This window comes from Chionomys nivalis, chromosome 7 (assembly GCF_950005125.1).
Source record: "Chionomys nivalis chromosome 7, mChiNiv1.1, whole genome shotgun sequence".
Taxonomy (NCBI): Eukaryota; Metazoa; Chordata; class Mammalia; order Rodentia; family Cricetidae; genus Chionomys; species Chionomys nivalis.
Genome location: NC_080092.1, coordinates 77,549,276 through 77,565,953, shown reverse-complemented (window position 1 = coordinate 77,565,953; position 16,678 = coordinate 77,549,276). Strand labels below are relative to the sequence as shown.

Here is a 16,678-nt window from a genome sequence, read left to right as displayed (position 1 = left end):
GCACTTCTGAAGGACAGTAGCTAGGAAGGATAGTGACCACTGGAAGCCAGACCATCCAGGGAGGACCTGTCACAACAAGGAAGATATTGGTGTAGCAGCCTCCCTTACCCCGAAAAGGAGAGGTCATAACCCTGGGCTCTCTCCTTGCACCTTACTTTCAGGAGGAGGAGACCACGTGATGATGGACACCTTTGCTCTAGCAAGGTCTCCATTCCTGGAGGCATCCAGACTCTGGCTGCAGGGCTAGTGAGCAGGGAAGACTGTCTCTGTCACAGCCTGGGGCCTGGTGGGGGAGGGCTCTGAGTCTATCAGGTTGAAAAGAGGGGGCTTAGAACCGCTCCTCCTCGCTTGCTCAGCCCATCTGCAGGCTGCTGTCTTCCTGTCTGTCCTCTTATGCCCATCCCTTGCTCCAGCCCTGGAGACCAGACCTCTAGTCAGAGGGTGGTGGGAACAGACGGGGAAAGGAGGGTGGGAATCCTGCTTCTAGGAACAGGTGCCTCCACTCCTCCATGCCCATCTTGGGCTAAGTCACTCTTCCCAGGCTTCTGTCTCTTGACCTGTGCTCAGCTTGAGAGTGGCCTCACAAGGCTCCTTTGAGAGTGAAATGAGTCATAGCTGCAAATGCCCTTTGAAGTGTTGTGCCCGAGGTGACACAGGGACACAGGCCCTGCTCCGGGCTGCATTCCTGTTTTCCAGGAAGCCCACTGGCTCGCTTCAACCTCTCTCTTTTCTTCCCTCCTTCTCTTTTTCCTCCCTCCCTTCCTCCCTGTTTCCCCTTTCTTCCCTTCTTCCTCCCCTCTCTCCCTCCTTCCCTTTCTTGGAGCCCTGGGCTTTGCGCTCTGCCACTCAGCGTGTATCCCCAGCCTTGTTTGCCCGCTTTGTTGTTTGAGACAGCATTGAAAGTTAACTCAGGCTGGCCTTGAACTCTCTCTGTGGCCCAGGCAGGCCAGGACTTGTGATTCTCGTGTGTCAGCCTCCTCAGTAGCTGGGGTTGCAGGCCTTCACCATTGGGCCCAGCACTTTTTCCTTTAGTAGTTAGTGCTGGGGTGGAACCCAGTGCCTTCCAAATGTACTGGGAATGGGTCCCACCCAGCCCAGGGTTTCGCCCTCTTTACCCAAGGGGCCTGAGTAGATGGAAGCAGAAGGAAGACCCCAGTCTTTAGCAGATACCAGGGCACAAACAAGGGCTTGCCTCCTCCTTCCTGCCTGTTCTGGTGAAGGATTCAGGTTAGACAGCAGAGAGAACTTCCCCTAGCGTCATGTAATCAGGCTTGTTTTCCTGAGCCCTTTCAACTCTGGCTCCTGTGGCTTCTTCCTCCACACCTTTCAGAACACTAGCCTTGTGTCCTGTGGATAGAAATGGGGGGCAGGGAGGCTAGTGACCTACTCTGGAGGGGAGGCCTGGGGTCATGTCAGCTGATAGGAGCCTCACCTGTACTCCCGAGGAGAGGCCAAGTCCCTGTAGCACAGAAGCAGGACCACAGGAAACAACCTCAGCATTGGTGCTGGATCATTGGTTATCACCAGAGTCAGCGGCCTTGAGGTTGACTGGGGGTTTATTTTGCTGGTTCCAAACAGACCAGACACTTGGGGAGACGAGGAGGGTGCTGGTTGGTGCCTCCATGACAGCCCCCAATGCCTTGACTTGTGTTTTGAGATAGAGTGCCATGTACCCCAGGCTGGCCTTGCACGCTTATGTAGCTAGGGATGACTTGGAATGCCCAATCGTCCTGTCTCTGCCTTTCTGAGTAAAATGATTACAAACACAGGTAGCCAGCCATCAAGCTAGTGTCCCAAGCTGAGCTGCACTGCTCTGACCCAGAGGTAGCACTGTCTCTCTGGGGACTCAGGCACAGGTGCCGTGTATGGCCACAGCCTGGCTAGGGCTCCTTGTCCCTTTGCCTGGCAGTGCCCGTGGACTGTGACACAAAGCTGTTGGGGCTGGGCAGAAGCTGGGGTGGGGGACCAGGCGACCCAGGATGTGTGTGCTCACAGTGACTGCTGAGGCTTGGTGCTGAGACTGTGACAGGATCATCCCAAGAGGAATGATGTCCCTGAGGAGGCTACTGAGGAGTCTGGGGTCTGAGAAAGCAAGGTCTGCTGTCCAGCATCGAGGCCCAAGATAAACACCTCGTGTAGAATAGACTGAGGTCCTCTCTGCCTTGTAGTTGCTGTCTCTGTGCCTCTGTTTATGCCTGCAGTGGCCCCGGGTAGGTATGCTGGAGGAAAGGGGATTCTGGCAGTCTCTAAGTGGGGAGCCTTGATGACTCCCTCTTCCTTCCCTCCTCACTCCCCTCCCTCCATTGCTGCTTTCCTCTGTGAAGTCAACAGGACATCTTCCCTGGGTGCATGAGCGGCGGTGATGCTATGCAGGCAGAAGCTTGTTAACACCGTTCTGTGTGGGCCCACGCCAGGGCTGTTCCAGCCTTCCCAGTCCCTGCTTCAGATGGAGGGTGACTGCTCCTTCCTGCATGTCCACCTCCCCTTTTCCAAGAACGCCAATTAGGCAGGGCTTCATTGGAAGTGAAACACACACACACACACAGCCCCATCTGACAGCTAGTGAGAGGCAGTGAGGCTAGGGGTGGATGAGCAACTGGCGTCCGCTCACCCCAGAGACCTAAGTCGTGCACCCGTGAGCAGCTCGAGCACCTGTCCGCACCTGTCTGTGAGAACAAATGGGAGGACTGAGGCCTGCAGAGCCGCCTGACCTCCTCAAGGTCGTAAAACTAGTTATTGGCAGAACTGGGTTTGAGCAGAGCTGTGTTAGCTGCAGACTCAGTGATTTTTTGGTAACGCCACAGCTTTGCCTGCTGTGTGTGGGAGGGAGGAGCAGGGACCAGAGGGAGGGCTGCGTGCTTGAGGTTTTGATTTTGTGGCTCATTTGGAAACGGCTGAATGTGTGGTAAGGTTGTAGTGAGACAACCTTGAACTCTGTAGGTGGATCCCTTCCAGGCAGGCCTGGGGACCTGGGGTCAGGCTGGGCCGTGACCCCTGGCTGTGTCTTTGGGCCTGAGCATTGCTGTGTTATGATCTGAATTGGTGGTGAGCTTTTATGCCATTGGGCCCTGCTTCTGGAGAGGGGCTCCCTGGGAGCTGCTTTCTGGGAAGAGGCATGGAAGCCCAGCGCACTTGGGTTGTGCTTCTGTCTTGGCTCCTGGCCTCTTTGTGATTGGTCAGGTTTGGTCTCCAGGCTTTCGGTTCTTTTCTGTGAAAAACATTTGGCTGAAGTGAGAGCACCATGGGGTTTCTTTGGACACCGGTGGGGTCAGCAGGAGGGCATCATTACCATGGGCTTCAGGCCTCCCTGTGTAGGAAGGAGGTAGGAGCTGAGAGGGGTCACAGCCTACCAGGGTTACTGGCCCACCTGTGCTGGTCTAGGAGAGTCAATAGACTTGTGTGTGCCAGGTCTGACTGGCTCTTCCCGGATCCTCAGCGCTGTCTGGTGATAGTCAGTCCTGGGGTACCCTTCAGAACCATTCGGTGTGTGTGGAAGGGCACTCCTGCTGGAAGAAAATCTTCCTATTTAAGGGTGGAGACAAGCCCCACCCTGAAGAGGCCCTCAGTGCCGTGAGGAGGCCCCATCCTATATTGTAGACGAAACTATAATGTCAGAGAAAGGCTGTGTCCTGCCCCTAGGGAATAATGCTCCGCTGGAGGCTGGGGTCCAGAGGAGGCTAGGGTGAGCTAGCATCATGCTGTGCTCAGACTAAGGGGGCAGGGCTGTTCCTACTGGGCTCATGACGAGGACCCAGACAGCTAGCTAGCTGAGGTGGTTGAAGGATCCTGTGGAAAGCAACAGAAACTCCACAGGGAGCTGGGGAAAGCGCAGACCCTGCCCCACTGCTCCTCCTAGGCAGGTAAGCTGTCCCTCCCCGGCCCAGAGGAGGTCCTTTAATTAGATTCCAACTCGTTTAACCAACTAAGTGGCCTTCAGTGGGTTTTAAATCTGTGCAAATTGGTTTGTGTTTTTCTGCCTGTGTGAGGTTGTGACTGCCTGTGTGAGGTTGTGACCAAGCCTCTCTCCGCCTGGCTTCTCCAAGGGCTCTTTCACCTCTTGTTCCCCTTGATTCTGGATGCCCAGCTTCCTGGGAATGGAAGAGAACACAGGGGCACAGGTAACAGTCTCCTTCCTGTCCCTTATCCCCGGAGAGATACACCTTCCTTGGTCACCCCACCTTCTAGGCCTTTGTATTCCCAGGAGGCGAGACTGGTCTGAAGCTCTCCACCATGGCTCTGTAGATCACAGAGTCAGGTAGGGGAGCCCTGGCTATATCACCAGCAGATATGCTCTTGCCTTACCCACCTCATGTCCGTGGCTAGGGAGTCCCAGAAGCTGAGTCCACCTTGAGTTCTGCCCAGCCCCTCCCTCTGTCTTCCCAGGTTCAGATCAAAGCCAGCCTTCCTTGGGAACCCAGTGGTCTGGATTGTCAACCACCTCCCTCATGTTTTCAGCTCCTTTCCCCCTCAGATCTCCCTCTCACAGGACGCCCTCCTTCTTCCTTGTCCTCCCTCTCACCCGGATGAGGTTCTGCCAGGATGCCTGACTTCTAGAGAGTGGAGTTGGGCTGCAGAGCTTAGAATTGCAGGGTGCAGGCATGGAGGTCCCTGGCTGGGAGTTCGTGTCTCAGCCTCTCTCAGGCTTGCTTCCTCTCCCTCCAGCCGTCCTTCCTCCCCACCCGCATCTCTGAGGCTCTTGTTGGAGTGACAGGAGACCCAACAGGGCGCTGGGCATTAGCAATTTAGGGGGATATTACACAGGGATGTTTACAGAAAGGCAATTGCCTGGAAAATGACTTTGGTGGCTGTGGGATGGGGTGGAAAAGCTGGTTCTAGAAAACAGAGGCAGATGGGCTTCTGCTCCGAGGACCCACAGACAGAAAAGCAGGGTGAGGGGCAGGACACCCAGGGGCCACAGCGTTGGCCTCCCCTGGGCGAAGAGGGGCAGGCATAGCTCCTAGAGCCTTGACATTTAAGAAGCAGATCTGGCCTCTGACCTTTGTCCTCTGGCCTCTAGCCTTCAAGCGCATCATGCTTTCAGACTGCAGCAGGTGTCAGTGGGACGGAGCTGTCAGGCAGTATTAACCACGGCAGCGCCTCAGGGCTGCTCCTGGGTGACGTGGGCGCCTCTTGCTCTGTCTGTAGAGGGGACACCAGGAGCTCTGTTGCCTGTACACGCGTGTGTGTTCCTGAGCAGGGTACTGTGACGTCTGAAGCAGGCCTTCCTCTCCTGAAATCTGTCACCTTCCCCCGTCGCCCCGACTGCTGGTGTGACTTGCTGTCCACTGACAGTGTCTTTCCTTCTGCTACAGCCCCTTTTCCTTCAGGCCCCTGCCTCTGTCCAGACCGTGGATCGGGAACACCTGTGACAGCCCCCTCTTCCTAGAGAGTCATCTTGCCTAGCCTCTTGGTGTTCATGCCAAAGGAGCTGGCTGTGTCTGAGAGTCCTTTCCTGTCACTTTCTGTCACAGCAGCTCTTATCTCCCCTCCGTTTTCTTTACCCCCCCCCCACACATCTCTTCTGAAGATGATGTCATGTTCCAGCTCTGCCCAGCGACAGGCAGGGGACAGAGTAGATGGTGACATCCAGGGTAAAGAAGCCAGGTGGGGCTGAGAGTGATGACTTACGAGAGGATGTCATTGAGATGCTGCGATCTTCAGTCTTCTGATGAGCTACAGTGATCTCATGAGAAAGAATGCAGCGGAGGGTAAAAATAAATCAGGCCCATAAATAAGCTGGGGGAGGGGTCTGGAAGCTGCTGAACAAGTAACAATGTTTCTATGAAGCACCTGCTCTTTATCACAGCCGGCCACTGGGGGGCGCCCACTGCTTCCCATCACCCCAGCGGGACCACCTTCCCCTTCCCTTTGCCCAGACTGAGCTGAGTGAGGTGACAGAGCCTTTTTCTACTTCTCCGGTCCTGATGCTCCAGTTTGTAACTCCCTGGCATCTGCCCAGTCACCTCGACTTTCCCATTCAAGAATCTTAGAGCTCAGTGTGTCTGTGCATGTCTGTAATCCAGTACTTGGGCAGGTGACAGAGGCAAGACTTTGGATTTGAGGCCAACCTGGGTTACACAATGAATTTCAGGATAAATGTGGAGACTGTGTCTCAAAAAAAGCCAAAAGGGGAAGGAAAAAAAAGAATCATAGTTGGCCTTTTACATATAGGTGCTTCAGAAAGAAGGGAGACCCTGTACCCCTCCTTTGGCTCTCTGGCTTTTCTAGTGCCACACCCCTCCCCTAGCACGCCCAGCCCCCCTCCCCCACTTGCTGAATTCCCTGCCTCTGCTGCTGTCTTCTCCATCCCCATATTCCTCCCCGCCTAACCACCTAACCACAGCCCTGAGTAGCATTGATTTGGTTACTGGGCTTGGAGCCTGATGCCAGCGTACTGGACTCATCGATCACCCTGGCTTTTTTCCTTAAACTGTGCAGTCCGGAGAGAGTCAGGGCAGCTTTGAGGCTGTGCTGGTGGCTGGGATCGGCTCAGGGAGAATGGGGAGAACAGTAATCCGCCTCCAGGAATGTCTCCCACTGGAAATGATACGCTTTTTCCAACATTGTCACTTTCTCCCCTGTGGGGCAGGGTTTTGAGGGCAACACCCCAGTTTACAAATTAGACCCTGACTCATCAGGGGAGGGCCTGCTTGGCTGAATGTGTGAGTGACTGGATCCTTGGGGGAGGAGCCGATTCAACCCAAGTGAAGGTGGCTTGGCCACAGTCTAACTTCCGGTGCTCTGGCTCTAAAAGATTGAGGTGCTGGGATGTGCTTAGTTGGTAGAGTGCTTGCCTAGCATGCATGAAGTCCTGGCCTTGATCTCCAGCTCCGCTTAAATCAGGCATGGTGGCTCATTCCTGTAATTCCAGTACTCAGAAGCGAAGAGGAGAGGATAGAGGCTACCCTTGGCTACATAGGGAGTTTGAGACCAGCTTCGGTTATATGGAACTCTGTTGGAGCGGGGGAGGGGGAAAAGACATAGAGAAAGAGGATAAATGAATATAAATGATTCTCCTTTGATCTTTCCTGAACTGGCTCCCTCTTCAGTCCAGGTTGGCCCTCCTGCTTCACCAGGCCCTGTAAGAAGACGTTCCTTATATACCCAGTCAGACATCAGGTCCTAGATTACTTCACTCTCTGAGCAAAGCCTCCAAAGTTCTTAAACAGATCCCACAGCCTTTCAGATCCCAGCCCTTCCTCCTCCCTGCCATCACCATCCTGGGAGAATTGGGTAGCTCCTAGGGCTCCCCATGGTCATTATCTGCCTTGGGCTAGCGCACTGTCTCCCCCACAGCAGAAATGCTGATGTCTTCCCAGGAGTGAGGAAGGAGGGCTAGTGTGGGGAGCAGGGGTGGAGAGGAGAGCTTCTGGGGTAGAGGGGGCCAGCAGGAGAAGAGGTGGTCTGGGTGGTCTGGGTCCAGAGTTAGGGCTAGCGACAAGGCCAGGCAAAGCACACATGGACAGAGGGAGGACTCCCAAGTGCCCAGTGCCATAGCGATGGAGGTCTCCCCTCCTGTCCTCAGTAGGGTGTGGCCTTCTAGGTGTCAGTAAGAGTGAGTGAAGGAAGGAGGGAGGTTGGGGTCTACACTTACAGAGTGCTCAGCCTGCTTCCCCATATTCCCCAGGCCATCCTACCTGGCCTCACTCACTGGTCACCCTGGCTCGCCACAGGGTCCGACACCGTCAGGAAGACGGCCTCTGTCTATCTAGCCAGTCAGCAGACTTCTTTCCCAGTTTCTTCTGTTATCAGGGAGCTGTTTGCCTTGTATCAATTTAATATTGCTTCTCTGAACACAGTTTCACTTTGACTGTATACACTTAAGAGAAAACTTATCTCATTACCACTCCAGGAACAAGAGCTATAAAACCAGCGATTTGGCCCCCTCCCTCAGATCTTTTCTAATTCTTATGAAATTAAAAGCACAGCCAATAAAGTATAAAACACTCAGCTCCAGTTGAAGCAGGAAGATCATAGATCGAGACCAGCCTGAGTTATATATCAAGACACAAAATAGTTAAGTAAATCAGCTATGTGTCATATGTGGGGCTGGAGAGATGGTTCAGTGGTTAAGAGCACTGCCTGCTCTTCCAAAGGTCCTGAGTTCAATTCCCAGCAACACATGGTTGCTCACAACCATCTGTGATGAGGTCTGGTGCCCTCTTGAGGAAGAGACATGATCAGTCCTCCTCATCAACTTAGACCATGAAACTCAATATGGACAAGCTCAACAGAACCGCCATATATGGACTGCCCCTCAAATTAATATATACATACAGACACACATATATCGATAGATATAGATGTAATGTCTTCAAAGTCATCGCTGTGTGTTAGGACCTCACTTGGGGAGCCTCACAAAGGATAGTAACTGTGATGAATAAAGGGTGCCTGGGAGGTCGGAGGTGGTGACTCAGACCCTGAGTTTTGTGGGGGATGGGACCAGACCATAAAGATGGAAGCCTACCTGATGTGTTGTGTGCTCAGTGTTCGCTCTGCTCAGTACACAGTATTGTCTGTCCGGGGAGGTGTGATAGTGCAAACCTAGTCACACTGGGGTCACACCAGGCCTTTGCTACTCCCCGTAGCTTTAGACTTGTCATTGGGTTTCTCTGAAATGGGGATCACAATAATACCTACCAGACAGGAGTGTCGAGAGCCATGGCAATGGTGGGCGTCCTTGTAAGCCGATGACTTAAGTGTTTTAGTGAGAGAGGCTGGGTTGTTTGGAGCTATGAACCCCAGTTGCACATGCCAGGGCTGCAGCCCGGAAGAGTGTGTTATATGTGTTAGGGTGGCTCCCCCCAACCTCCTCTGTCTGTGTTGGTGGGTGGAGTGTCCCTATGTTGGTGGTGGTGGGAGGTTCTGTGTGTGTGTGTGCATATGTGTGTTGGCACTGAGGTAGCTAGTCTTGAAATGTGGCTCGGCCTCTCCTTTTCTCCTGTGGTTGGATGTCAGGTACCTGGTGTGGCCTGGCAGCAGGTCTGGTAAACAGCTGTGTGGAAGGAAGGTAGTTTTCGTGAACCTGGCTGAGTTCTAGGATCCCGGGTTTCTCTGTAGCTTTGGTGCCTGTCCTGGACCTAGCTCTGGTACACCAGATTGGCCTTGAACTCAGAGATCCGCCTGCCTCTGCCTCCTGAGTGCTGGGATTAAAGGTGTGCGCCACCACCGCCCGGCCCCTTATCTCCTTTTCCCCCAGTCTGTTCTTCCAGAAGTTCTCTGTAGTGGGACAGTTGCTCATGTGAGTGCAAGCTGGTGGAGCCTGACACTCCAGTCCTGCTGAGGTCATGCTTAGGGGTTGCCACTCCATGGGCTGGAAGGCTTAGGTGGGAGGTTTGGAGACTGCTGGCTCTCAATAGGGCAACTTCTGGGGGACATGGCAGGCAGGCAACTCTGTACTCCTTGTCTGGAACATGACTGATGTGGATACCCAGCAGGGCCTGCTTTCCTTGGGGGTAAGGGTGGGGGGAAGCAGTGCCAGGCAGGAGAAGGAGGCTGAGGGAACTTGGGAGGGGGTTAAGAGTGTGGAGACCTCAACCCCCGGCCTCCCCCGCCCACTTCTGTTTGTCCGTTGTCCCCTGTGCGTCACTTCTGGGTCTAGAGCTTGCATATGTGTTGGGAGGAGAGCTTGGAACAGAGAGGGGAGCGGGGAGCTGACCTGTTTTGTCTGCCTGCTTTCTCTTAAGTTTGTCCTAGTCCGTCTCTCTGTCTTCTCTGTGCCCAGCCTTTACTGTCTGTCCATCTGTCTGTCTCTGGGGAGGGAGGGAAAGGGAATCTCTCTGCCCCAGATTCTGGGCCTCCATCCATCCTTGGGAAGGAGCCCTGTGACTGACCTTTGCCCTCACCCCACCCTCCTAATTCCTTGGTCCCTGTCCTAGATAGCCCCCAGCAGGAGGATACAGCCCTGATGTGCAGGACTGAGGAAGGCACTCATAGCCCCAGCCTCTCCTTAGAGAGTGTTCTAGACCACAGTGTGGCTCATTTCCCTGTCTTTAGGAAGGGGACTGAGTATGTAGTTAAAGAAGTGATCAGGACACCTCCAATACCCCTCCCCTCTCCCTGTCCCCACGTCTATCAACGTCCCCTGCCTGCTCCAAAGCCCACCAACGAGCAACCTGCATCCAGGACCTGCTCCTCACTCCTAACTTGGATTTCTAGGTTCACCTCATATACTCTCTGCCCCTTTCCTCTCCCAAAGGCCTCTCTGCCCTCATCAGGCCCTGCCCTGCCCCACAGGGATCCCTGTAGAGATGGGCAGCCCCCCCTCGGCATGGCATTCTGGTGACCTTAGATCCTCTCCCCCTCTCACAGATCCGGAGCGGAGCAGCCCCCCCATGCTGTCTGCCGACGATGCCGAGTACCCTCGGGAATACCGGACCCTGGGGGGTGGGGGCAGCGGAGGCAGCGGGGGCCGGCGCTTCTCCAATGTGGGGCTGGTGCACACCTCTGAGCGGAGGCACACGGTGATTGCTGCCCAGAGCCTGGAGGCACTCAGCGGGCTCCAGAAGGCAGATGCTGACCGCAAGCGAGATGCGTTCATGGACCATCTGAAGAGCAAGTACCCCCAGCATGCCCTGGCCCTGCGAGGTCAGCAGGACAGGATGCGGGAGCAGGTGAGTGTGAGCAGGGGCCGGGGTCTCTAGGTGATCATCCAGTATTTTATGGCTGGGCAGAGCTGTCAGCCTGGAGTTGGGGAGTATTGTTCCCTGGGCCATGGCCCTCTTTGGTCTTTCCTGGAGCCTGTGGGAGAAACGAGTGAGGCTTAGTCTCCAGGTCCCTGCCATCTGCTTGACACATTGGAGCGTGGGTTTGGGCAGAATGTGGGAAGAAGGGATGGAAGGTGTGTGTCTTGGAGGCCAAAGGAATGATTCTGAAGAAGAGAAGGGACGCTTTTGGTGCTGAGGGCACTGGGCCTGGACCCAATGGGACAGTTGAAATGCTTGGCCATGGCACCTCTCTTAGGCTTGGGTGCGTCTGAAGGCTGGATCTAACCCCTCCCCAGTCCTAGCCTGGGGACACTACCTCCTTTGAGAACACAGACAGGCCGTGTGACTGAGCCGGAAGCCTGTGCGTGCCTTGGCTCTCTCCTGCCCTTCCCCCCAAAGGCTTAGGGAGGGGCTGGGCCTCTGCCTCTGGCCCAGGACCTGCACTGGTGGCTTCTCCTCTCAGCCTTCTCCAGCCTGGACTTCTTCATGTCCCTCTCCACCCAAGCACTAGCTTCGCTCTGAATTCCTTCTCTCAGGACTAGCATTCTATGTCTAGGCCTGCATTGGCAAGGGGGCCATTATGGCCGCTGTGTCCCATCTCTGGGAATCCGGGCACTGTCCCCTCTGGGAGAAGGTGCACAGGGGTGCACTCACCAGTGTCCTTCAGTCACGCTGAGGAGTGTTGGGCCACAGTTCCTTTTTCAGGTGCTACTCAGTGTGACTAGGGATCAGAGGAGGGACATGCCCCCCCCCCTTATCGCAGAGATCAAGGGCACACTGTCATGTTTTGGGGACCTTGCTGGTCCCCCAGACATCCTGTCTAGTTCAGTCTGGCTTTTGCATTTTCCTGGCTCCAGAGTCCCCCTGGGAGCAGGATTCAGGTTGGTGAGGATCAGGAGGAGTTTTAGACTCATGTAGGGCCCTGACCCCCTTAGCTGGGGGAAAGAGAAGATAAAACATTGTGTGATGGTCCTGGTCAGTTGGGAGGGGGCTTAGGATGAGGGATGTCAGTTACAAGGCCTTATGGGAAGGCTACCTGGAGGAGGTGGCACCTGTGTGAAGCCTAGCAAGGCTAAGGGTTTGAAGAGAGGAAGAGAATGCTGTATCTGCAGGGTGCTGGAGAAGCACATGAACCTGAGTCGATTTGGAGCATGGCAAGTCCTTCTGGGTGGTAAAGAAGACTGGGGGTGGGCTCAGGGGGACATGTGGTGCCCGAGTGGGGTGGGCCAGCAGAGGACAGGAGAGTTATATTTGTTATGTACAGTTATTGAATCTGGGGGTCGGAAGGCTTGAGGCAGGGGAAGGAGGAAGTGAAGGAAAGGGGAGTTTGGACAGAGCGGCAGGGGGGAATAGGCAAGGGTTGTTGGTTGTCTAGAGCTATAAGGGAATGACAGAAAAGAACACAGCTAAGGGCCAGCCTGGTAGCAGGAGGCTGTGGATTTGATTCCCATCACAGCACAAACTGGCTGTCGTGGTTGCTGCATGCCTGTAATCCCATCATTCTAGATGGGGAGTTCAAGGCCATCCTCAGCTACCAACCTGGGCTACATGAAACCCTGTCTCAAAAACTGAAATTGAGCCGGGCGGTGGTGGCGCACGCCTTTAATCCCAGCACTTGGGAGGCAGAGGCAGGCGGATCTCTGTGAGTTCGAGACCAGCCTGGTCTACAAGAGCTAGTTCCAGGACAGGCTCCAAAACCACAGAGAAACCCTGGCTCGAAAAACCAAAAAAAAAAAAAAAAAAAAAAAAAAAAAAAACTGAAATTGAACTCTTGACTGACAGGGAAATAGATGTCAGTCTCTGGGAAAGAAAGAGAAATGAGTGAGAATCATAGGGGCGGGGTGGGAAGTTGGGAGGGAGCTTCCTAGGATGCCAGCTGGATCCCTTACATACATTTCTGTACTCCAAAGCACCGGCTTCAGGAGACCTGAGAGCAGTCAAGACGGAGACAGACATGGGAGTGGGGCATGAAAGGGCATTAAAGCAGTATATGATGGTCAGAGATGGGCTGTGGGACAAGCGGTGCCAATGCTTCAGAAGTCTTGGCGGGTCTGGGCAGGGATAAGAAGAAAAGCGTCCAGTTTCAATGGTTTGGAGATCAGGCATGGTGAGGAACTGGGCACCCTAGTTACACACCTTTCTGGGAGGTTTAGCAGGAAAAGCTTCAAGAGGTACCGAGTCTGGCATGGAACATTCATGTGAATTGGTAGGTGGCGGCTGGTGAACACTCAGCAAGTAATTAGCAAATACTTCTGGAGTGAATGGAAGCTCAGTCATGTTCAGGTTCATGCCTTTCATCTGTCCTGCTCTCATCTGCCCCCTTAGAGGCTCAGTGGCAGGACCCAGGGCCCTTTCAATTGAACAAAGTACCATAGCATTGTATAGCAATGGTGTGGAGCTGGGCAAACATTTGGAGAAGGAATGATTGGTGGACAGAGAGAAGTGTCAGGGGCCAGAGGACCAGAGGCAGGAGGAAACAGCCTCAGAGGAGTCAAGTCTGGTGGCCTGAGGTAGAAGGAAGTCACTTTTACAGAGATGGCACAGACAACAGGAGTGAGGTCACTCCTGCCCACCGATCCCATCATTGTGAGGTCCGAGGTGACCTCCCTGGGAAGGAGAGAAGGCAGATGTTCAAGAATTGTGCAGGGAGACTTTGGGAATTGGAAATCAGGATTCTATCAAGTGGCAAAAGCCTGTTCTGTCAGAGGAAAGACAGACAGACATGCAGATAAACTTGGGGCCCTTGATAGAGTACCAGCCACTGTGAAGAGCCCACCTCCATGACTCTGGCCCTCTTCCCTGTGCCAGGGCTTGCCCTGGGAGCATCCATCCCATACTGTCCCATCCCAGCGGCTCCTGCCCGCTCCCCCTAATGGGGTGTCCCCTTGCTTCACACACACAGGTCGGCGGCTGGACCGTGGACCCTGTGTGCCTCCTCAGCTCCCTCTGTTCCCACCTCCACGGCGATTCCACCCCCTCCGGGCCTGGCCAGCCTGCCCAGGTGAGCCAGCCATCTCCCTCCAAAATCCATGGCGGAGCTTGGCTTTGGGGAGACGCTTTTTTGTAGGGGGGGACATTGATAATTTTTATTTTGCACCCCTTCTATGTATGAACCTTCCATTATCAGGAAACTTCCATGCCCCGTATCCACATCTCCCCTGACTGATTTCTTACCATCGCCTCCTCAAACCTATCCCTTTTGAGGGATAGTTATGCTTTAAAAACAAACAGTTGTTTCTCTCCTTTAAACAAGAGGACCTACTCTTGTTCTTGGGCCTCTTATTATTCTCATCTTATTGCCCTTTCTGTGCCCAACTCTTCTGTTCCGAGTAGAGCCTGCTCCCCCTTCTGACCAGCAGGAAGTTCTGCGTGGTGTCTTTCTCTCACCCTTCATATAATTTTTAAAGAGAACTAGGGGTCTAGCCATTGCTTCTGAGCCTGTTTCCCCGTTCCTCACGGAGCCTCATTTTCCCTGATAGGAAGATAGATTTTAGCATATGCTCCCAGCTCAGGCCTGGCCATTGCCAGGGGAGAAATAACAGACATGGGGGCGGGGATCAGGAGTCCAAGCCGTACCTAGAGCCAGGGATTTTGGACTTGCTGGTTATGGTGTAGGTAGGAGGAGGGCAGCAGCTGCCAGGTCTGGTTCTTCATGCACCAGAGTGGACCAAAGCTTGGCTTTCCCAAGGACGAGGATGCCATGAGCATCTAGAGCCGGGGCACCTGGACTGAAGGAACGTGTCTAGTAACAGCTCGGCACACTGGGCATCATTCTCAGGGTACAGAGCCACTTCTTTCCCAGCTCTCAGCCTCATTTTGTCTGGATTTGGGGAACAAGGCAGCAGGGGGCGTGCCTGTTATCAAGGCTGGATGATGACAGGTGGGAGAGAGGTGTGCCCAGTGGCAATGTGTGGTGGAGACCACAGACAGAGGGTTGGGACAATGATGGTGCAGACTGCAGACAAGCACAGGATGGACAGGCAGGTCCTTGGTGCCTCGGGCCCCTTAGGTGGAGTGTGGGTCAGGGATAGGGATAAGGTGAACGGCAGGAACAAGGCTGGATTCGAGTGGGCTGAGTTGTGCCCCGTGGTGAAGTTCAGGTCTGTCTGCCTGTCTGGGATTGTGCTCTGAGGGAAGGAAGGAGAGTTTGTAGGGGACCTTCGTCCTAGAGCTCCACAATACACACAGCGTCTTGTCATCTTTGGATAGAACTCATCACATTCCTTCCCACCAGGGAGAAGTCTGAGCTTCATTTTTTTGTAAAGCTAAGGCACAGAGACACCCAGCAAAGGACCAGAATCACACACAGCAAGGCAGGATCAGAGGCCAACAAGGAAGCGTAGGCATCTTAGGCCTCCCCGATTCAGTCGGGGATTAAGTCATGGAAGGATTAAAGGGGCAAAAGGGCGGCGGCTGAGAGGAGGCTAAGGGCCCGGAAGGTGGGGGTAACTAAGATCTTTGGAGATGGGTACAGTGAAGAGGATCCTGGGAAGGGACCAAAGGTTAGACCAAGCCACAGCCCCTCCCCTCCCCCCTCCCGCTCTTCCACTAGGCTGTCTAACCTCCCTCCCTCCTGCTGCAACCCGAGTCCCGGGCGGCGGGCCGGCGTATCGGGTGACCGCGGCGACGTAGCCACCAGCCTCTTCTCTTCGGCGTAGCTGCGCCGGCGGGGCCGCGCTGCGGGAGGGGGCCGAGAGGGGATGCGCACAGCAGCGCAACGCGTGGCGCCAGGTGGAGTCGCGGTTACCGGGGCGACCGGGGCCCGGGCCCGCTCGGTGGCTGCAGCTCTCCCACTGCAGCAAAGGGCACCGGCGGCGGCTGCGGAGGCGGCCGGGGGAGGGGAGAGCCTGCGCGGGTGGGAGTAGCGGGCGGTTCTCCCTCCCCCGCCCGACGCGGGACCAGGCTCCGAGCGTGCACCTGTAGCCGCAGGTAAGGGCGAGCGGTGGTGGGGACTCAGTAGCCGCGTGGGGTTCGGTGGGAGAGGGGGCGGGGACCTGGAGATCCAGTCCCGATCCACGATTTGGAGAACTGGTCTAGGGGTGCGGGGCGTGCGGCTGCAGCGGGTTCCCGATCTCGGAGAAACGCCCCCTCCCTTTCCTCACCGCAGCAGGTGCCTTCCACGTGGGTCGGCCCCCCGCCCCCAAATGCGGCAGGCGCCCCCTCCCCCAATCGCGGAAAGTCATGACCTTCCCTGGTTGCGCCCCGGCCCAGGGCGCCGTGCGGCTCTCGCAACGCACCCCCTCCTCGCGCACTCAGCCTCCGCAGGGCTCTGAGCCGCTGGTGTCGCTGCAAACCCCTAGGGGAGGGCCGTGTGCGGCGTGGCGGTTGCAGGCTGGCAGCCACCGTGGCCGGTGGCGTAGCCCTAGGCTGGGAGCTGGCGTTTCCGTGGACTTGGGTTCACAGGAGTTGGGAGGTGGGTGTGTGCGCCAGTCTGGGGATTAAGGAAGGGTGTACAAGTCGTGGGTTGCCTTCCTCTCTGGAAGATGCTCCCTTGGGGCCTGAGGTCAAGGAGGGGTCATGCGGACACCTACCCTACCCCAGGACGCCTGCCCACGGGAAGGGAAAGGAACTAAGGTAAGGTCCCGATGGGATCGTCTCGCCCCTCCAGGGTTGGCTGGAGTGGGAGGAGGAGGGCCCGCTAGGGAAAGAAACCAAGACTAAGTACTGGAGAGGTGAAGAGTGCCGAGTTAACTCCTCAGCTCTGGAGGGAAAAAGCTGTTTCCTCCACTCCTGGCCTCCCTGGGGGAAGTACCCCATGGCTGAAAGCTTGGTCCTGAGGGATGGTTGGCCTCTGTTTTTGTCCCAGCTCCCGCAAGCCCTCACCACCAGCAGCAGGTCCTGCTAGTAGCTCTCCTGCTCAGCTCACTTTTGCAGTCCCTGAGTTCTGGGAACGCTTGTTCTCCCTGTACTTAGAGATGTGTTGGTTTTGGTGAGGTTTTTATTGAGTGAAGAGAAGAGGGACCCCGGGTCCC

The 16,678-nt window shown here is 55.3% G+C and overlaps 1 protein-coding gene across 15 annotated transcripts in view; it reads left to right on the top strand.

Annotated features, from left to right (window-relative positions):
* The window catches only part of Srcin1 (SRC kinase signaling inhibitor 1), a 64,887-nt gene that overhangs the window by 11,813 nt on the left and 36,396 nt on the right, over positions 1-16,678 (top strand). For 10 of the 15 annotated variants that reach the window (XR_009057456.1, XM_057776957.1, XM_057776956.1 and 7 more), the window contains 2 exons: positions 10,312-10,613; positions 13,609-13,707. Coding sequence is in view for 13 of the 15 variants with exons in the window: in XM_057776957.1 (XP_057632940.1) it covers positions 10,312-10,613; positions 13,609-13,707 (401 nt within the window). In the remaining 2 variants the exon portion in view is untranslated. Of the gene's footprint in view, positions 1-10,311; positions 10,614-13,608; positions 13,708-15,191; positions 15,636-15,989; positions 16,281-16,678 lie in introns of those variants that run through there. The other 5 variants (XM_057776962.1, XM_057776961.1, XM_057776951.1 and 2 more) reach the window with 3 other exon arrangements.